Source organism: Labrus mixtus, chromosome 17, assembly GCF_963584025.1.
Source record: "Labrus mixtus chromosome 17, fLabMix1.1, whole genome shotgun sequence".
Classification (NCBI taxonomy): domain Eukaryota; kingdom Metazoa; phylum Chordata; class Actinopteri; order Labriformes; family Labridae; genus Labrus; species Labrus mixtus.
In genome coordinates this window covers 13,534,795-13,557,050 of record NC_083628.1, presented here as the reverse complement: position 1 = coordinate 13,557,050, position 22,256 = coordinate 13,534,795, and the positions used below count along the sequence as shown (strand labels likewise).

General features: G+C 39.3%; 1 protein-coding gene across 4 annotated transcripts in view; it reads left to right on the top strand.

The window, feature by feature from the left end:
• strbp (spermatid perinuclear RNA binding protein) overlaps positions 1–22,256 on the top strand; it is an 81,247-nt gene that overhangs the window by 23,122 nt on the left and 35,869 nt on the right. For all 4 annotated transcript variants that reach the window (XM_061062085.1, XM_061062084.1, XM_061062086.1 and 1 more), the window contains 2 exons: positions 4,133–4,266; positions 21,686–21,866. In XM_061062085.1, coding sequence (XP_060918068.1) covers positions 21,864–21,866 — 3 coding nt within the window. In that variant the 5' untranslated portion in view covers positions 4,133–4,266; positions 21,686–21,863. The remainder of the gene's footprint in view (positions 1–4,132; positions 4,267–21,685; positions 21,867–22,256) is intronic.

The following is a 22,256-nucleotide window of genomic DNA, read 5'->3' as shown; positions in this document are numbered from 1 at the left end:
AGACTGAGTGTGCAGGAGCATCGCTGTTATGAAAATGATTCATAATGGAGATAATCTGGATTAGGATTACATGTAATATTTTAAACAGAGAATGGAGTATGAGATACTCTCTCATATCATAATTACTATTAGAGTGTTTGACCTATGAAAAAGGCTTTTAGTTGTAATTTTAATTATTCAATAGCCAAGTAATTTAAAATTGAGTGAAATGGTCCATTGTGCTTTAATGAAAGCAGACTTGTGTTTCACAGGGAGATCAGCTGATATGTTTCCCATGACATGTCAATCCAACATCACCTCAAAGATGAAAACAAATTCTCAATGACTTTATTTTCACTGAACAAATAAGTGTTTTAATTAATTTTATAATTGTATTAAGAGATTTTAAAATAAGCACTTTCACCTGAGCTCCTGGCTTCCCGATGTTATACCAAACATAATGCAATAAGAGCGACGCCACAGAGTAAAATCAAAAGTCTCAATTTATTGTATTATTGTAGATAACAGCAGCTAACAACTAGACAACCAACCCGGGGTATCAGTAGAACATCCTTACTTGTGATTATGTTACTGAAACAACAAAAAGGTGTAGGAGAAGAGAAGTCGAACATTTGCTGCATTTGTTATTTTAATGACCAGAAAAAGTCTTAACAAGCTAAATCAGCCAGAAAGAGGATAGTAGGATGAGTACAAGTAAGCTTTGTGTACTTGTTGTATAGATGATAGTTTCAGTGATGTTACAGCAACTTCTGGAGATGGTTTCTGGTTAAAATCATAGACTGTAAATGTGAATGGGCGAATGACGTCACCCATCTGTTAGGGCAGGCGGCTCCGGAGGCTCATCGGCAGGCTAAGAGCTGGAGCTGAGGCAGGTTTTAAGACTCCTGACAAACTGCTACACCAGTCCAATTTGTCAATCAGGTCAGCTACGTGCCCATCTATGGATAACAAGTATATTTAATAAAACCAAAAAGGATCCTTTATTTAAAAAATTCACTCCCCGAACAGTGTGTGCTGTGACATGATGACAATAACTAATTAGACATATTTCGTTTTTTGTACCAGGCTGTCAACATGTTAATTTCTGCTGTAAAAACTGTCTTTTTTTGGATGTGGTGTGTAGGTGAATTCCGGGGCTGCTGGAGCAAGCCTCAAGCGGACACTCGACGAACTGCAGGATTTTTCAACACGCACATTTTTCTTAAGAAGTTAAGATCAGAAAACGTTCAGTCCTTTGAACTGTTTTGCTTTAATTATCTATCAGTTTTATGGTTGTTTTTTTGTTAAGTGGAAATCGGTAACTAAATGGCTTGGAGGAATTTGAAGGGGGCTTAGCTTTAAGGATAGTCTACTCTTTTTTTTCATCTTCCCGTTGGGAGAGTCATGGGGTGTGTTAAACATCTGTGTAAGCACATTGCTTTTGTGAGTTTGTAGGTGTGAATTTTCACATGTTAACAAATGTGTGTTCTTTTATCACCAGTATCGCTGTTTAAAATAATGACAGAATGACATCTTCCAGGTTTTGTTTTACAAGCTGAGCCACGTTCCAACACCACCCACTGTAGGATGAAATGATGCCTTTGTTTATGCTTCAGTGCACCGATGCTTCTCAGTTTGACGCCAAGCTTCTGATTTCTCACTATCAGTAATTGTTTACAAATGAGATGTGTAAATAAGGTGATGGAAGGTTTATTTTTCTTCCTCATGAGCACTCTATTGAGAACATGTGTCAGTTATAGAGGCAATTATCTGACTGTGTGTCTCCATTAACGCCTCTGAAGGAAGTAGAAAACTGTGACAAATCATGTTTATGTACTCAAACTTTAAATAGTTTTGCCGCACCTGTGGGAATCATTTACCAGTCTTATTTACATACAACAAATTAGCATTGAATACCATTGTTAATGTTCATCTCTAGCTTAATAATTAGATTTTCATTTATTGTTAATTTGCTTATGCTATTGTATTGTTTGTGTGACTCTATCACTTGCTGCATAGCTTTTTAAGAATTTTACACGGCACTGGTTTTAGCTCTCTGTCCAGGACACAAAATACTGAATAATGCATCCTTGTTTGACATTTAAGCTTTCAAATACTGCCTGCTGTTTTAAACCAAAGCTGAGACGAACGTCAACACTCTCACCAAGTTCAATTTTTTCACGCTCACTCGCATCTTGTCACGTCTTGTTTGGTAGCTGTCCAACTAAACAAGGTGTTACTAAAGAAAGCATACACAATGACACAAAAGGACATGAAATGGAATGTGTCAGCGACAGTCAAAACATAACTCTGACAAAAACAAAGTTTGAAAAGAGTTAAAACAAAAATGTTTTTTTTTGGTTTTAGAGAAATACAGTGTGTGTTTGTTTTTGCATTGTGTACCATCATAAGCATTGTAATTTAAGGCAGATGTGTGTGCTTGCATGTGTGTGCGTGTCAGACACTCTTAATCACAACAGGGTTGGGAACTAGTTTATCCTGCAGGACTATGGCATTAAATCCATTACATGTGCCAACACCCACCTCAGTTATGCTGTATTATACAAGGTGTGACTTCTCCAAACAACACAAAGCAAATACTTCAGGTTGTTCTGCTTTGATTTGCTTGGCTGTGTGACCATGGCTCATACTGGTAGGAGGGTGAACCAGCATCTGTTTGTTGTTTCCAGTTTTTCAGGATCATCTCTGTCAGACTGCTACAATGGGAGGGACATTTAATCATATATTATCTGAGAGCGTTGTATTTTATGCACTGTCACAATGGCTGTGTATGGGCAAGCATCTGACGATGAAATACTTGTGATACTGAGGTAACTCTTCAATGGATTATGATCACGTAGGGAACACTTCATTGCAATATTTTTTAAATCTTATTTTGGGAAGATGGTCAATGAAAAAAACTAGATTCAGCAAAAAAATCTGCATTAAAAATATATTTTTATGCATTCAGAACAGTGTGTTGTAGTTATTACAGTCCTTGTAACATCAACGTCTTAATTCTACCCTTTATCTCTTTGCTGATTTTGTCCTGAACATTTTTAATTAGGCTTTTTGTAAACAAATAAACCAATTCTGCTTTTTGCTGGCATGGGAAGTCTGAGCAAAGGTTATCTCTGTAGTATTCAGTTAATCACTTCATCTGACATCTACCCCTCATCTGCAGCTTCAGGCATTAAAAATAACTACAAAGAAATTATCAAACTTATTGCTGATGGCCTTTGTTTGTTTTTAAAGGTCATATAGAGGCATTGGTATTATTTTCTGTTTTGTACTTAGTGAAAAATAACACCCTCCCAACGGCTTTAAACAACTTACCTTTTTCCTGCGTCATGCTGGGAGTTTAAGGATCAGTCAGAAAACATTTAAACAAGCCTGCAGAGTGTCTTTTGGAAAAGCAACAGAAAAGCTATTGGACGCAGCTTTACTCAGTCAAACATTTCTGAGCGGTATTAACCAAAACGTTCTCTGAAAATCTGCAAACCAGTTGTCGTATGCCTCTCTCCCTGTTTGCTGTTTGCATGGATACTAATGTTGTGATGCATGCAAGTATAAATCGATGTAGCCCAACATGTGCAAATTAAAAAGGAAGGCCCACTTCTTCAGCAGGGTAGCAATTTTCTGGTCTTTGATTGTTGTTTTTCTTCATCCTTTTTTACTCAGACTTTCTTTCCCATCATTTTCATCTTTTGTCCTATTTCTCTGTAGTCACCATCCCTTCACTGCCGTCTCTGGAGATGTTTGCAAAGAGGAGAGGAGAACGTAATATAGTTGTAACAATGAGGGTATACTGTGGGCATAAGTGGCTCTGTCCTACTCCGATAATTACTCTTATATCACAGAGATAAAAGATGCACTTGGCAAAGTGCCCTAATGGACGTTTTAACATGAAAGCATTGGTATGCGTTTGTCCACTTGTGAACTTGTTGTTTTTGTTATGAAATTCCACAAAAAAACAAAAAAACAGATGCTTGCCAGACTTTCAAGTACACAATCGTATCTTTATTTTGCACCTCATGTTTTTTACTGCCAGTCTGATGTCAGCTGGTCCGTGTGTGACTTAAGTCAAGCTGAACATGATCCTTATGCGCTGTTGCACTGATGTCAGCTTACCCTTGAACTTTTGTCTCCTCAGGTGCTGAACCCTGCCTGCTCTGACGCCGTGACCACACAATCACACACACACACACACACACACACGCACAGCAGCTGATAGAGGCTGAAGAAGAAGAAGAGGGCAGATACATATATATAGGAGGAAAGAGGGAGGTGAGTGAAAGAAAAAAAACTGAATCCATTATTTCTCTGTCTCTATATCTCTGTGTTGAGCTCAGTATTGAGCTCAGTGTGGCTGCAGGATCGGTGGCTCATTGTTTACACAGACGCTCAATCAGCCAGAAAACAAGACAAGCCCTGTGGCAGAGAGGTTGATTCACACCCCTGCTGAGCAGCGGACTGAGTGTGACTGTGTGTGCTTGTATGTGTGTTTGTTTAAGTTGTGTCTTCTGTTATCAACCTGAGTTCATGCAATGAGTCCAGTTGGTGTCCAGTTCAATTAGTGTGACCAAGAGAAAACACACTGGTGTTAGGAAGTCTGTTGACCATCACACTGCATTTGGCTATTGTTTAGAGAGACAGATTGAAGCAAAGTCTTACAAATAAATGTCTCCTGAGAAGGAATGCAAGATAGTTGAGTTTGTCCATCTGTATTGAAAATGTCTCTAATAATGCCTTAAATGCTATATTGGCTAACTTCCAGTTCACCATCAAAAAATACATTTGGATCCTTAAGTTTTTTAACCCCTCAAAAAAAAAAACACACGAATAGCATAATATATGAAGGCCACCAGCAGTTATTTTTTAAAGTTTCAGGTTATACATGATGTGAGAATAGCATACAGTAGATTGGAAGATGAAACCCTAGTCAGAGCTAGCAAAATGTTAGCTTCCAAGGTTTTTCAATTGTTTGCTTTAAAGCTAAGTTTATTTACTGAATGTTAAGACAGCTAAGACCAGTAAAACACAAACAAAGCAGTTTTATGTTAAAATGTGGGTTTTTTTACAGTCACTTTTAGGTGAATACACAAAAATCCAAAGGGGGCTAGGAGCAGAGCAATCACTGTCATTAGCTTAGCTTGCTACTCTGTTTATTTTTGGTGTTAGGATTTAGGCCCTACAACTACTGTATGAGAGCAGAAATCTAACATCCATGCAGGATACTAGTTAACAGCTGCTTCATTGTGTATTGTGAGGGGGGTGCAGTATCTGCTCAGACTCATGTCTAGGTATCAGAATCAGTAAAAGGAAGGGGGAAAAAATTATCCAAAGACCTGTATAGATTTCACTGATTTTAGTCATCATTCTAGCTATTCCTGTCACCCTCTAATGTGTATTCTATCTGCATGATCAAAAAACCAGCTGGCATCTTGTGGTCTTGACTTCAGTTTGAAAGCACACGGATGATGCTTTAAGCAAACACTCATATTTTGATCACTGTTGGTCAAAGTTTGTGGTCAGAGCGGTTGCGAAGTTCCCTCACCACTGTGCTAAACGGCCTACTTATGTATGTAAAGTAGCCTTAATGCAATTCACCCAGCGGCCTTCTCCACTATCTTCTCAGTGGGAAGTTTTTGGGGTCTGTCTGTGTATTTATGTGTAAATAATTGATTGCTGTAGAGGTTTTAGTGGATTGCTGGTGAGACTGAACCCAGGCTGGGAAAGCTTCAATGTGTGTAGTTTACACTACAGTATGTCTGATGCTAGTCTCCTGAGGACAGCCTGTTTACGTTGGGTCAGAGTACGTTTAGTTCTTAAAAGGGATTCAGACAGGATTTATCTATGAGTCATAGAATCTCAGAAAAATCCATAGCGACATGGATCGACTGTAACTTTGATATTATATTAATCATTAATGTTATTCATCAAGCAGAAACAGAAAACATGAGCAGGATTTGCTAAATGTATTTGTTCTATATCACTCCATACTGAATTTTAGGTCTTTAGCCAAAAAGAAGAAATGCTGCAACCTGTGTATCTTCTTGTGTTTTTCCAACATTAAGTACTTTTTCACACAAATGCACAGCCTTCCCTTTTTTCCATCTCCCTCTCTTTTTTTCACACTTTACTCATCCACCGCTGCCTCCACCACTCTCACTTTATTTCTGCTGTCTCTCCTTCTTTCTAACTTTCCCTTCTATCACTCTGTGTCTTTTTTTTATTTCTACCTCATTCTATTTCTTTCCTCATGTGTGTCTTTCCTTCCCTCTTTCTTTTCTCTCTTTCTTGCCCCTTAGCCGCAGTGTCCTTGAGAAAGCAGTGACATTGCCGATGAGCGCAGCAGAGCACATCACTCTCTCGCTCTCTCTCTCTCTCTCTCTCTCTCTCTCTCTCTCTCTCTCTCTCTCTCTCTCTCTCTCTCTCTCTTTCACACACTTTCTCACTGACACTCATTCAACCCCCCCCCCACACACACACACACACACACACACACATTTTGTAGGTTCATGGCTACTCTGTCAAGCAGAACTGGCCCTTACAAGTCCCAATAAATAATTCATCTCCCGTGATATTGGCTGCATTTTTATGTAAATATTGACAGAAGAAAATTGAGACAGTTGTCTCTCTGTATTGAGATTTTTCTCCATTTCAACAATAAAAGGTGATGCAAGCAAGTATCTCAAAGTCATGGTCCTCAAATCAGTTGTTATTTAAAAGCTTTCCTATCCATTCAGAAGACGTCCATATGTCGTACTTTTATTCTCTTGGTAAAACGATGGGGCATTGAAGAATACTCTGTTTAGTTTGAAAGCTAAATTACTCTTCAAGTTTTGTCACCGATTTCGGACAAATTACCCTCAGGGGATACTGTAGTTTGCCTGCCAGCGTTGAAATCCGATCCCCTTTGTGCCTCTCCTCCTCATTAAATGTGCCCTCCACTAATCTTGGATCATGACGGCCTATTGTCGCATGCAGTTTTCCGTAGCTTCTGAAATATAGATGCAGTCTGATTGTCTGTGGTAGTAAGATGAGATGTTATAGTCTCTTGATGCTGTTTGTTCTCCTTGGTCTCTGTTTTCCATTGGAGTTCATAGTGTGCGTATTAGGTCACAGCTTTTTTGCCTGCCCCGTTGCATATTTTTTCTGTTGGAGATCGAGTGTCTTGTGGTTACCTTGCTGCTGAGCTATATATAGAGATGTGTTTTTTATTGCATCTTGATTTTTTTTTTATTTAGATGGTGTTTCATATCTAATTAAATCTTTTTTTTTTAAAGTGCTATTTTATCTTTAATTCCGTCTTAAGATCTGATTTGACACACTTACGTGCTTAAGTATTTCAGTTTTGCCATGTTCTCTCTCTCTCTGTATCTCTCTCTCTCTCTGTTTCTCTCTCTCTCTCTGTATCTCCCTCTCTCTCTTCCTCCTGTTTGTCCCACGTTCAGCTGAAAATGCTTTCGTAGTCATGGCGACCAATCCCAAGGGGAAAAGTTGAGGCTGAATCTCTTTCTCACTCTCTTCTCCTTCTTTGTCTCTGGCCTTGTTGCAATCTAATGCTTTCCTCTCGCACACAAACACAAACACACACACGCACGCACACGCACACACACACAAGCACGACTTGACAGCAGAGGAGATGCTGTTTGTGAGTCATGATGTTGTTTTGGTTTGAGTCCAATTAAGAGATTAATGATGGTGTAGAACTCCATGACCTAATTGCTGGGAAATACTAAACCTGAGGACAGAATTGAGGATGAATTTCATTCTTTATACTCTTCTAATTCCCTTGGCTGTTAGTGACCACGATTGTTAAAGCTCAAACAGTCAGACACTAAACAAAGAAGCAGACTGTTAACAAATGACAATGCAGTAAGGCAGAACAAATTCAGTTGGGTTGTTTTAATTCATCTAAGTTTGGTCTGGAAAATCACTTGTTTTGGTGCATTGCAGAGTGTGTGACCATGTAGTCTTTGTGTGTTTCACCTGATTACAATCCAAATGTATATTTTCTTCAATTTAATCAGTTTGTTGAAATATTAGTCTTTCAGGTTCCAAATTGTAGGAATTTTCTTTTAATCTGTTAATATTAATTATTGGTTTCAATCAAGCCGCAGCCTTTAGTTTAACATTTTTTAAATAAAGGTTACCTGAGGCAGGTAATTCTAATAAGACAACTGGAATTTTTTAAGGCAAGGAATGTAATTCTGTCAGTTAGTTAGTACTTATAATTATAAAAGCATATACTAGTCTTACTTAATGGTACAGTGTTTCATAAGTTATGGTTTGCTTCATGTAAAAAGGATTTTTTTAACTTTTAGTCTCCCCTCTTTTCTCTTGACTTCTCTTCCTCTCTTTCTTTCTTTGCTGATTCTTTAACCTTCACACCCTCCCTTGTTCTTTAATCCTCCTGTGTCCCCATTTCCTTCCTTTCCTTCCTTCCTGTCCCCACCTTTCTCCCTTCATCCATATTGTGCTATTCTTCCTGTGCAGTTATTTTCTTCTCTATTTTATTATTTCTCCTCCTCTTTTCTCTCTCTTTTTCCTTGAACGTCCGACCTTATAGCTCCGTTATATTTCTCTAAATCATTCATGCTCTGTCATTCAACCCTTTGCATTATTTCTCACTCTTTTCTGTACATCCTCCGTGGTCATGTACTGAAAATCTCTTCTATCTCCCTCCTATTATCCCCTTGTTTCTAGGCTCCCTTACATTTTTTTCGCCTTCTCTCCTACTGTAACATCCTCAAATCAATCCCACCCTTCCTCTCCTCTCTCTCACGTCTAGTTCCTTTTTCTCTACTTCTCGCTCAGTCTTCTCCCCTGAGTCAGACAGAGAGACAGACAGACGGTCAGGAAGGAAGTGTGTAATGAAACGTCCATATCGAGCACACTGCCCAAATAGACCTGGTATGAATGGAGTCACTGATAGGCTCCTGCTACAGCACTGCAGAAGAAGTTAGAGGGGGGTTGGAGAGAAAATAAATCTGCCTAATGTAGCACATATTTTATGAATGCTAACATAAGACAGAATGAGTACACAAACATGTTTGTCTATCTGTGACTCAAAAAGCATGCTTTCCTGCCCTAGATGGGTTTTCTTATCTAGTCGGTTGAAAATGAACTTTTCCTCTTCTTTATTTTGCCTGAAATTGGCAGTTGGCAAAGACATATATTTATTTGATCTGCAGCCGAAGTAATCTGCATTCAAGCCATTTCCTGCTCTGGTGGAACACACATCAGAGAAGCGGACCATAGCTAAAAAAAGAAACGAACAATAGGAAAACGCCGCTACACAAGAAAAGAGAGAATGAAACTCCCAAGTCTCTTTGGTTGTACTATTGTATTAATGCCTGAAATAGAGGATAAGATCACTCAGACACCATCCTATGAATTAATTTTTACTAAAAATACTTGATCCTTCATTGTGATTTAGCTTCTCACTAATCCGCTCATCTGCCACCACGCTTCACACGACTGCTTTTATTATTGAAAGGGAATAGTGAGAGATATGGAGAATTGACACACCGCCGTAATTCTCAGAGAGATTGTGTGTGTGTTGAGTTTGTATTTGCCTGCTCGCCTGCTTGTGTGTGCAGTGGAAGCCCATTAGGGAATTAGTCCACATCTGGATAACCCTAGTTGTCCCCATGCACTTAACATTTGAGTCAAACACTCATCTAGTGGACTAGAATTTAGTTAACTGTGCCAGCATGAATTTCATACCTTTATGTAACCTTGATTCATGATATATTTGATTGTTTTTCTTTTTTCAAATAATATTATCCAGCAAAAAAAAAATGCTAAAATTTGACAGCTGGCCTTTATATGAATGGTAATTTACAGCCCTTTACATCATGAACCAGCTTGGGGCGAACACACAAAAGGATGGAGTATGACAGCTTTGTGTGTTGGCAAACATGAGCTTAGCAATGAAGAGCCTTTCATGCAGGATTAAGCTACTAACTGTCAATGGAACACACAAGTAGGCCAAAGACCACTGGGATGATATCACTTACGCTGCAACAATCAGGGTCACTGTGTCTGCGGTTGTGTAGGTAGTATGTAAAGCAGGCTCAGTACCAGAAAGTGTGTTGGATGTGGTGGAGTTATGGTGGAAGAAAACAGCAGGACAGACACACACATCACACACACGCACACAATCCCCGCACAGTAAGACAAGTCTTCTCACAGACCTACGAACTGTGGAGCGGAGGTAGAGTCCTGGCAGGACCATCTGTTTCTGTTAAAATCAGCACAGCAGGAGCCTGCCAGTGCTCACATACACACACAAATACATACACAAACACACACAGACACAGACACGCATTCACAAATACACACACACACACACTCTTCTGCAGCATGTTTCAGTTCTGGCTTGATGGTAGTCTGTATTCCTCACATTTACACAGGACAGTACTCAAGTGCGAGTGGGAATTTCATTTTATTTTTTAGGTAAATGTAAGGGAGATATATGGATAGATAAAAACAATAGACAAATACATCGATTGATCACAGTTTCTACATAATGGTAAATCCTCTATGCCTGCCGGAGTTAGTTATGGAGTTCCACATGGTTTAGTGCTTGTGCCTTTTCTTTTCACCTTATTATTTTCTCAATTTAATATCATTGTATAATTGTTATGCAGATGATACTGCACTACATATTACAATTAGGCCGAATGAATCCCTTTTCCAGATGCTTGCTGGTAGATTATTGTTGGGTCTTTTTTAAAGTAATATAACTAAAGCACAATCTTGACATGCCTATTTGTAAAGTGTCCTGAGATTACTTTTTTTTAATATTTTGCCCTTCATCAATAAAAGTAGGTGGGTACATGGATAGATGGATGGATAGGTGGAGAGATATATGTGCATATTCATCCATCTTTGTTAATCTGTGACCCTGAGTCTCTCCATCCTGACCCGCCGTCAGCAGGAACTGCACACACACACACAGTCTTTCTCCATTTTAATAATCGACTGAGGGGAGTTACACTCCACCCTGTCAATGCTATCTATCTCCCTCACAGAAGCAATGTCAGCATTTTCTCCACTTTCTGCCATATCATCAATACACTGGGCCCTGACCTCTCGTGGCCTGCAACTGGACCCAAATGAAGATAAACTACTAACATCAGATATATAGTTTTGTATTCCCATCTATTTAGGTTTGTTTTGTTACCGGATGAAGATAAAGTACTGTATGTCTACAAGAACAAAAAAATGAAAGTAGTTACTAGAGGGTGCTCATCAGTGTTTTCAGATCAATACCTGGGTTTATCAACACTTGACCTCACCTTGTTCTGCTGATGGATCAAATACCATTTTAATCAATAAACCAAGGTATGGTCATTTCTCTACAGGATTTTCCAAAGGCAACTGCATCAGGGCTACAAAAGGATATTTCTAGTGTCTGATGTTGACCATAAAAGACAAACAATCTAGTCCATAAAGGACTACATGGATAAGAGCCTCAATTGCAGGCTCTCAAAGCCACAAAGACCTATTAAAAGTTAATAGCAGTGCTTAGTCATCACTGGCCTTTCTTTAAATGAAGGTATTTAAAAAATAAATAAAAAAAAAACATGATAATCTCACTGCTGAATGTAATTGTTAGTGGTGCAGCAAATGAAAATGGTTGGTGGAAAGACTGGCAGCAAATGGCATAGATATAATTTTGGCAGCAGTATCGTTTTGAATGGTATGGGAAAATGTTTTACATTACACATTGTTTTTTGTCTGTGATTTTTTTTTTTAACAAAAGGCTAATATCAATATCCCATTATAGAAAAGAAACACTATTTAGGATGACTAACCAAACAAAATGATATAAAATATAATAAAGGAAAGGGTGATTGCTTTCAAGCTAAAAGACTGAACCAGTACAGCAAAAGAGATCTAAGATCAATTGAAACAGACCAGGGGTCTCATTTATAAACCTGGGCTACGCACAAAACAGGACCAGTGATGGCACTACCCATGCAAAGTTTGTGAACACAAAAATGTGCGCACCAGTAAGCAAACTCTGACCCATTCCCAGCACATTTTGGAGGCAGGAAGAATTGACGTCACATACAGTGAAGTGGTGAAGGTATTCTTGGTCAAACTTCATTGGCAGATCCATATGATCATAATTATTCAAACAGTTTCATTTATAAGCATTCACACAGTGAGCCATATTTTCCTTTCAGTATGAAAAAGATGTAAGATGATGATGATACATTTATGAACACCCCTATCTCTGTTTAAGAAAATATATATTCTTTGTCTTACCACTGGTTGTTAAAATCATTCCCTGCTGTGACACCTGCCTGCTCATTTGTATGTATTTTTATTCATGATGGGCTTTGCGTTTACCATATATGGTTGAATGTGGACTTGTAAAGGATGCAATATGAGGCTGAACCATGTGCCCACATTTCCAGGTGGATCTTGATTTATAAAAGGATGATTACGTGCACATGCATTCCTAAGGTTTTGTGAATCTGAATGATTTTTTTTCTACATACATTTTTAGTATGCGTTATATGCATTGTTTTATAAATAAGACCCCAAATCAGTGGGGAAATCAGAGTAAATGGTCATGGACTTGAACTTGTATAGGGTTTTTCTAGTCTTCTGAATAGTCAAACAGCTTTTACACTACATGTACCATTTACACTTTATAGAAGCGGCAGCGTCTTGGGGTCACTTCGACATATGGACTGCAGGATCTATGGATCCAATCTCCAATCTTCTGGTTAAAAGACAACCACTGAGGCACAGCTGCCCCTGCAGTCAGTAGACCTATATAATTTGTACGTGTGTCCACGATGACACTGTAAAGAATTACTTATTCACTGTATGACGCACATCTATCAAAATATGTTTGACATTTACGTTCAGGATATGTGCTTCATTAATGTTTCAAAGTCTGGGCCACTAAAAGAAACAGTGTAAATGTACAGAATATCAGACAAAATGTATTGTTTATGTATGGCAGTGTTTAATTTGCATTCACTACAGTCCACACGCTGTGAAACTGTTCCTAATTGAACGGCTTGAATGAAAACCAGCAGGGCTCCTTCTTGTACTGAGGACTTGAATCAAGATCCATTATTTTAAATGAATGTGTAATATTTTAATAGGCATATCCCGGACAGTAGAATGATGCAATCTGCAGTAGTGCTGCCTGTTGTTTAAACTATTAATAACTCTCTGTGCCAGATGCTCAACATCAGCAGGGTTGTGGAAATTGGGACAGAGAAAACAAAACAGACAAAATGCTCAAATCTGCCAAAAAATCAGGTAAAAGACGCTAAAAATAAGAAACGGAAAAGATATAAAAAATGTGCCGTACATACCATGTGACTGGTGTCCCTGGTTCTAATGTTCTTTCAGCTTGTGTCAAGCCCTGCTGCATAGTGCTGCATTAATGAGACATAATGCAGAAAAAATACCTTCATAGTGTGTCATCCAGATGTATGCATATTTTTTTTTAAAGAAGAGCGTGATTCTTATACCTTTGTGTACATGTGTCTTTGTTATTGTATTTCAGCTGTCTTCTGTGAACTTTGTATCTCTGCAGATCAAATCTTTTGAATCTCTGGGCAGGAAAATGTGTCTCTGTCTTGTAGGTTAGCATTGCAATTTCACTGATCTAGGTGCATTACCAAAGATACAGACTTCTCAAATCTTATAAATGGGACATTTTTACAAAGTTTTTCTTTGTTTTTCAATGAAACATCGAGGATCAACCACTCTGTTTGGGAACTCATACAAGTTCTTCTCATTGTTGTACACAATACATATGGTCGTCTAACGTGAGTGCTAAAGCACTTTCCAAGAAAGAAAAGCACCTCTTAAAACTCCCTAAAACGTTTTTTAATACCTCAGCTCTCTGAGATTTGTCTGAGGTTTGTTTCCTTTGATTTGAATGGTCTCTTAACTACATACACTTTGCACTTGTGGGAAGGAGCATCAGTAGAAGGTCTTTTCATCTCCCAAGCCCCTCCATTGTACACAAATCATAGAGTGTTTCGTCGGGGCCCTGCCATTGCTGCTCACTTGGCATTCCGACCATTTTTCAGCCACTATAGTTCAATTCAATTCAAGGCTTTATTGTCATTTAGTTATACATACAACAGTAGTGCAAGCAAAATGAGAGAGCGTTTCTCATCATCAGGATCCAAAAAATAAAACAAGACACAATTAAAATACACACACACAAACACATACACACACACACCTACATCCCATTGTTCTCTAGATGAGTCATTCGCAGTTTTCTCTGTTATATGAGCCTTAAAGATTTACATGGAACTACAGAAAAGCAACCTTACAGCAAGCAGCTCTTACTAACTGTGTAAAATGCAGGCTCTTCTTCTGACCACATCGGCATGCTGATTCCAGCCTCCAGAGAGGTACCATCAGGCCACCTTGCATCTTGAAAACTTGATAGATATTTTTCACACTGACACCAAAGAGCAAAAGAAAGGGAGGGTCAAAGTGTCCCTCCTTTTCAGAATGTGTGTCTCATAGTCTCCCATGTCTCTTAGGAAATCAGTGTAGTTGGCATATAAATAGTGATTTGAATACTTGTTACATTATGCCTTAATAGAGTTAAATGGTCAGTAACGCTTTAGCTGACGGGTAGTCTTGGCTGCTCTCTGTGTGCAACAGTAGAGACGTACTTACAGACTGTGACTTTATCTGTCAGCCATGTTTCTTTGGCCACAGTGACTCCTCATGCAATACAAATATATTCTCAACCAAGTAATATCAGGCAAAGATTACATTTAAATTATTGCTTCTTCTGTTTCGACAGTCTGCTTGCAATCTTAGAGTCTGCTTTACCACACAGTGTTAAAACTGCTCTGTTGGAAGCAGAAGAATCAAGACAAAAAGAGGAAATGGACTAATGATGAAATGAGATGTTGCACTGTATAGGAGACATTGGGTGGGGGATGGGAAAGAACCCATTATCATTTGTTAAGAATCTTTTTCCATCAAATTGTTGAAAGAACAGAGGTTTACTCATCTTAAATGTCTCATTTGAACCTGCCGTAGCATTTCTCTGCTATCTCCTCTGCACGGACGTTTTGTTCTTCCTCTGTTTCTCCCCACCACTTCTTTTCCAGTAGTCTATCATCCTGACCATTTGTTTTTTTTCCATCCATGAACGTCTTTCTGTCCCGCTGTCTCCCTCCAGCAGAGATCTATCTGGGCAAACAGTCAGCCATCACCTGTTTACACAATGCGTGCTTCACCACAACAGAGGTGGTTAGAGAGAGGTGTACAAGAGCGTGATTCTGCATCCCTTCTGTTTATTATGTACCACCTGGTGCTATGGGTTTCATTATACTGTATGTGTGACAAGATTGTGTGTGTGTGTGTGTGTGTGTGTGCGTTTGTTTACCCAGGTCATTACAACACTTTTGCAGATGTTTTCCCAGATGCAAACATTATGGCACCGATAAGCCAGGAGCCGGCCACACATTTGTGCTAATATAACACAGAGGCTACTCACACTCGAATAGATTTTCAGATGAGTGTATGCGTTTGATGGGTCAGAAATAGCATTGGAGCTAGCAAGTGGAGCATTCATGAGACCTAAAATACCTTACCTTGAATAGTTGTGTGGGAAAAATCAACCATCAAGCTTCAAAATAACTTCAGAATAACACACAGATTTAACTGCCAGCAAAATCCCATTTTTCATTTTTATTTACATCTGCTACTTTCTTTGCAAAGGTTACTGTCATGCTAGGTCTGCTTCACGGGACAGCAAAGAGGTGTTTGTGCAGGTGTAAAGGACGAGGTTGACATACAGTAGCAGGGCAAAAGCTGGAACTAATGCATAGAGCTGCAAGTACATGATGCTAAAGCCTGACACCTCATGAAGGGTCCTTTACAACCTGCTTTTACAAGACGTACCAAATTCTTTAATCTAACCCCACAGTTTAGTGTGCACACCTCATATTAGTTCATTTAAGTGCAATAAGTCGAGTATTTAACTGAATATAGTTGTGAAAATTGACATCTGTCAACTTATCAAGATTGAATTTTCTTCTTGACTTTGTTTAATTCCATATAATGATAAACTATATCTTTTGGACTGTTGGTAGATCATACTAGGAATTAAAATACATCACATCGGGCTTTGACACAATTGTGATGAGAACATTAAGAACACAACAAAGCCAAAAAAGATATTACTTTGTCAATGTTTTAAATGCATACAACATTCTGAATGCCTGGTAAAGAACTGACAAAGGCCTTAAAACATGTAGGAATGTGAGTCATTGAGAATCACAGCTACGTGCACTTAATGGAACTGAATTCGAAAATGGATTTAAATACTAGAGCCCTCCACAAAAATGGCCTTCAAAATGAGAAATACATAGGAAAGTGATCCCCAGAATCATGGAAGTAAAGCATGAAATAAAAAGTTAAACCCATTTTTTGATTTTGTGTTTTTAATTATATCATGTCAAAAAGACTTGCTGGAATCTTTTTCCAACAACCTGTCTTAGGCCTTCTCAGTAATGAGTTCCTGATGGTATTTGTATGGGATCATTAGATTTGTTTGGAATTCTATTAAATCATAAGAATATGCAAATTGTGTGACTGTAAACATTCAAATAAAAAAACAGATCTGATGAAATCATGATACTCTTATATCCTTAAGAAACCTGAGGCCACTGTGAATAATGTTTTAAATTTGATAATCCAACCATGAAAAATAAGTCAACAACGTTTGACAAACTCTAAAACATAGATGATTAAAAAAATAAGATGAATACAGTAGTAGGCTGGTAATCAAAACTCTAAAGAGAGAATACATTGTGTAAAATCAGGTCCTCGCACACTAATTAGCCAACTCTCTGTGGCATTCTCCAATCCTCTGTCTTCCTCACCCCGTCTCTTCCGCTGCTCATCTTATTTGATGCTTATCCGATGAGAAAGGTGTAAATTGCTGCTCAGTGCCGTCTCAGCAAAATCCCCAGCTCTGCTATCTCTCCTTCATCTTTCAATCACTTCCCATCCCTTGTTTCTCATCCTCTGTCTGATTCCTTTCATCTCTGTCGGGAAAACGGGACGTAATCACCAACCCGTGGTGATGGAAGGACACGGAACAGATGTGTATGTGTGTTTTCCCTCATGCATAAACTTGTAGGAGAAATATATTCAATGACTATGGAACCAAATTGAGGGGATGGCGTTGCTGTGTGTGTGTGTGTGTGTGTTGTGAGCAAATCTATGCATGAACCAGCAACAGCGTTAATGAGGCAGCTTTCCTCCTCTCCTTCTCTGGAGAAAAAACACAATCACACATTAATGACCCACCCGGATGATGTTAATAAGAAAGAGAAGAGGGAAAAGTGGAAAATGAATTCTGGAGGGAGGCAAAAAAAAAAGAAAAAGAGATGGAGTGTAAATGCAGAGAGGGATGTAATAATTGGTAATCTTGAACCCAAGGAAGAGGAGGAAGGCCACTGGGGGCTTCATGAACAATTAGAAAAGTTAGATTTGAAAGAGGCAACAAGAAAGCATGCATGTTCAAACATGGCCACTGTCAAACCAAGTGGGAGAAAGAAAAGAGTGGTTTTACTGAAGGCCATCAAGCAGCAGCAACCTCCAGGACTGAAAAATATAGTCAACGTGGAAGTTCCCAAAAACTGCAATTCGGGGAGTGGCCACTCGAGGCTGGTTTCTAAAACGAGTCAAACCCCATTAGGTCCTTAATCAAACAGTCGAATACAGAAATAAACATGTTTACAACCTGGTATATAAACAGCTTCTGTCTTCTTTCTGTCAAGAAAAATATTCTCACGAGAACTGTTTTAATTTTGTATAACTCACCTGTAAACTATATCAATGCTGAAAGCTATGCACGATTAGGAATGACTTCCTAATGCTAGTGACATGTGGCCGCTGCAAGCTGCTATCTGTTAATATCTAGGAATTGGAATGTAACGATTCACTGAACTCACTACACAATATGATTTGCGATACTGGGTTCACGATACGATTCTCTCACGATTTATTCTACAAAATGAGACTGTTGACAAATTATGACTGAAAAAGATTCCTTTAGGGGTTGCAAACTCACTTGTCAGTGTGGTTTGGCCTTTTCATGTTTTTTTTCTCACATCAAGTGAGGTGATTGGACCTTCTCATTGTGATTAAATGCTGCATCATGTTGGTTGTGCTATTTGTGTACTTCCCTGTCTTCTTGCAATATTTGCACACAGTTTTTGTCTGGTCTGTTATCTTCTCACCTCTTTTAATTTTCTGTCTTGGGGAAGCCAAAATGCTTCCACTCCTCCGATTTAAAAGACGGTGGTGCGTCCTCAATTTCAAAATCTTGCTCTACAGCTGCTGACACTCACGGTATTATTGCGATTCTTTTTTCACAGTACCGATGTGAATCTTGACAACTTTGAATAGATTTATCACGATTTTAGGATGAATCTTTACATCCGTATGTAAGTGTTTAACAGGAAAATATCTGACCAGCCATATGAGTAGAACTGTGGTTTATTTACTCGCATGACATCCAAGAAGCTTGTTTGTATTTCTTTTCTTTTTTTCTGATGAAAAAATATAATATTTTAATACAAGCACTATTTAGCATGCAGTGTTTACCCAAAGTGTCCATGGTGTGTTGGCTCATTTAGGGTTTCTAATGCATTGATTATTTCTGGCAGTCATGATGAAAGGACTTCATAAATCTTCCGTGGTGGCTTGCGCTCTCTCTGGAGATTTAGTCAGAAGAGCCATGACTGTACTACATACAACCAGTAAGTCTTAAAAATAAACCTCTCTAGTTAGCAGCCATCACAAAAGACATCTTGTTCTGTGTAGAACATGAGGGTTAACTAGCTTCCTGCAAACTAGTGAATCAGTTAGGTAAGAAGACTGGTAATGTTTGATAATTTGGCATTGATATCCCCTCACTCGTCTCCAGCACAACCCACTCGTCCACTCATTGTCAACAGACAATTTGCTGAACTCAAGGCTTCACACATGTTGTCGTGCTTGTAATCCAGGCCTTTAATTATGACTTGATACAAACAACAGAAGTATTATCAAGGTGCATAGTGTCTTTTTTATTCAGGTGTACTTACTTTGATTAAAGTAAAATGAGAAGCAAAGTGTCATGAGAGAGGAGTAAATGGATAGAATTGGTGTTGTTGTTTTATATTGCTCTGATAATGAGAATAGAATAGGGGCTGGCACATTGTTATTATTCTTCCTGGCAGGGACTCTGTGTGTGTGTGTGTGTGTGTGTGTGTGTTTGTGTGCATAAGCTATAATCATGTGCACACAATCCTAAGTGGCCAACCCATGGTGGAAGCAAACTGAGCCCCCCCCCCTCAAGCGAGGAGTGTTGGCTGTAAGGTAAGTGGCACGACAACAGAGCACAGACACACACACTGTCGCTGCCAGGTGTGTAAGAGGTAATTGTCGGTGTGGCCGACCGGCTGCCAGGGAGAGCTGGAGAGAAAATGAGGAGCAGCCTCTGGTCGAGTCTGTTTGCCCGAGGGGGCCGGCTCAATAACTGTGTTCGCTGTTTATCCGGTTCCCCTCTGCCCCCCTGCGCTGCTCCGTATTCTCCTTTATAGTTTCTCTCTTTGCCTCATTTGCTCGCTGTCCTTGTCCTACTTCCTCGTGTTCATGCTCATTTTCAGTTCTACCCCATTTCTCTCTAACTGATCGCTCTCTCTCCCCTTCCTCGGTTGTTCTTGTTCGGACTCGATCCCACTGAGCGTTCACCGAGTGGATGCTCTGAGAGAGACACAAATCACATGTGTGTTTAGCTTTTCTGTCCCCTGACAGCGGTAAGATAGAGATGTAGTCTCCAAGTGATGAGATACGCAACGGTTAAGGGGGCTGTTTATTTGTCAGGTAGAGAAAACTGTTGGTAATGATGATCAAGATTACAGGTTTTGCAAATCAACCTCAAAAACAGTAATGAGGCTCTTCGCCTAAGGACTGATGGGTATTTTCTAACATTTAATGGATAAACAGCCAAGTGATAAATCAGGAAAACAAAAGCTTGTGCAGGAAATACTCCTTATTTGCAGCCAAACTATGTTTTTTGTTTCCTAAGATCAGAGTCAGAATAAGTTTTTCTTGAATGTTGTCAGTCATCTTGTTGGTGTAGTATTTGATATTTCTTTCTGGCTAAATGAGTCATCATTTTACTTGGGTGAAGTGCTTTTAGCTGCATAAACAAAGTACATACCAGGTATGAAGCAAACATTCTCTGAGTAGCAGTACAAATAAGGAGCGTCCAAAGATTAAGTATTTTGCCACCATACTCCATAATAGTCAAATATTCTAAATAAATATTAGGTTTGGAGTTAGAGATGCTTTTTTTCCTCTTTTGCTCTGTTATCCTCCCACCATTGTTGTTGAAAGTTCTCATAGAAATGAACCCTACTGCATTTCCCCAAACCTTCTCCAAACACACAGCTCCTGAAATTGGAAGACCTTTGTAAAAAAAAAAAATAACCCTCTAATTATAAACTGTGTGTGAACGCACGCAGACCTGCACAGCTCTATAAATGTCATTGCTCTGGTCTGACTGTGACCAGATGCTTCTGTGTACTGTCAGTGGTGATACTGTTGACATTTCATGTTGTGAATAGGAACGTTGTGTATCTCTTCACCTCTGCTTGCTCTCCCCTGATAAAACTGGCCTGCAGTGTTTTCATAGCAACAGCAGATGCATATTTACTTTACTGAGCACTAAGATGCGCCGAAAGTACAGGTCAGAAGTAAATTCTCATTCAAGGCATGGAAAAGCAAAAAGGTGAATAGGTTAACTTGCATTGAATTTTTTATTCACTTTATTCCATGTATTCAGAATTTTTAGAAAGCCTTCACATCTTTTTTTTTCTGTTTTACTCCACCTTCACCGATGCCTTTTCTTCTCTAAGAGGGAATAAAAGCCAGAAAGAGATAAGGTTAGAACCATTACTGTCTCACTTTGTATTGGAAGGAGCACTCTGTAGCTCAATGATCCGGCTCTCGCCAAGCACTAAACACTGTCATTTTAAATCCTGCGCCGAGTTTTGTGCTCTCAATTTGTTTCCTGGCGCCCTCTCTAGTATTCATCACAGGGTGAATCAGAAGGGCTTTGTAGTAAAACACTGTATTTTAGAGTCAAGCAGCAATCCCATTATGATTACTTCACGCAATATTGTTGCTGCTTCTTTTTTTAAAGGGGGTGGAAATGTCACTGTTCCTTAATGATGGCCAAGGTGTGGACTCATGGCTCAGGAGAAAGAGCTTTGTGCATAGTCAGCTAGTTTGCATGAGTGCATGTGTATGTCTTTGTCTGTGTGTGTGTGTGTCTGTGTGTGAATGGAGGTGGGTGTGTTAGGCTTAAAGTGTGTAACCCTAGTGTATGAGAACAAGTGTATGTTTGTATTACACCCCCTCTCCCTCAGATCGCTGCCAGCTCATGAAAAATGAATGAAATCCTGTATGCGTGCTTGTGTGTGTGCTTGTGTTTATGTGTGGCCACATATCTTTCTTCAAATGGGTCAAATCTTTTAGTCACACCACTTTTCTGCAGTGTAAAGAAAAAACACTTGCCAGTTTGATTGTTTTTGTATAAGATAGTGAGATAGCATTCTGGACGTGTTGACACACTGATTGACCTGCCATCCTCTCTCTCTGGTTCTCCATATCTTAGACATACAACCTCTGGTTCAGCGCTGGCCAGAGAGACAGAGGAGCACATGAGGAGTGGAAACGGCTTGACGGCAACTTCCTGACCGATAACCTTGCTTCTGCAACCCCCACCACGCGCCCCGGAACTCCCGAAGCGGGCGTCAGAAGGAAGGAAACGAGCGACCAGCCCTCCTGCAGGCATGGTAATACACTCTGGTCTGTAATTGGTGTGTGTGAGTGTGTGCCTTGTGCTTGTGTTAGAGTGTGGAGTAAGGAAACAGCCTTTACTAAAAGGGGAAAGAGTTCAATCTGAAAACTTGTAAACATGTGAGTGTGTGTGTGTGTCAAAGGGAGACACCTGATAAAGGCCGTAGTGTGGACAGGAGGGGAGAGCTTTTTGGGGGAGGAACTGTACAGGCCATATGTTTACTTTGGGAAAGAGGAGAAGGAGAAGACAGAAGCATGAAAGAGACAAAGGAGGCGAGGAAGGTGACCAACAATAACAGGAAACAAGAGAACAAGTTGCTTGTGAAAAGAAAGAGAGTGATTAAAAGAGAGAAAAAAGAACAACCAGTGGACTTACTATAAGCTGT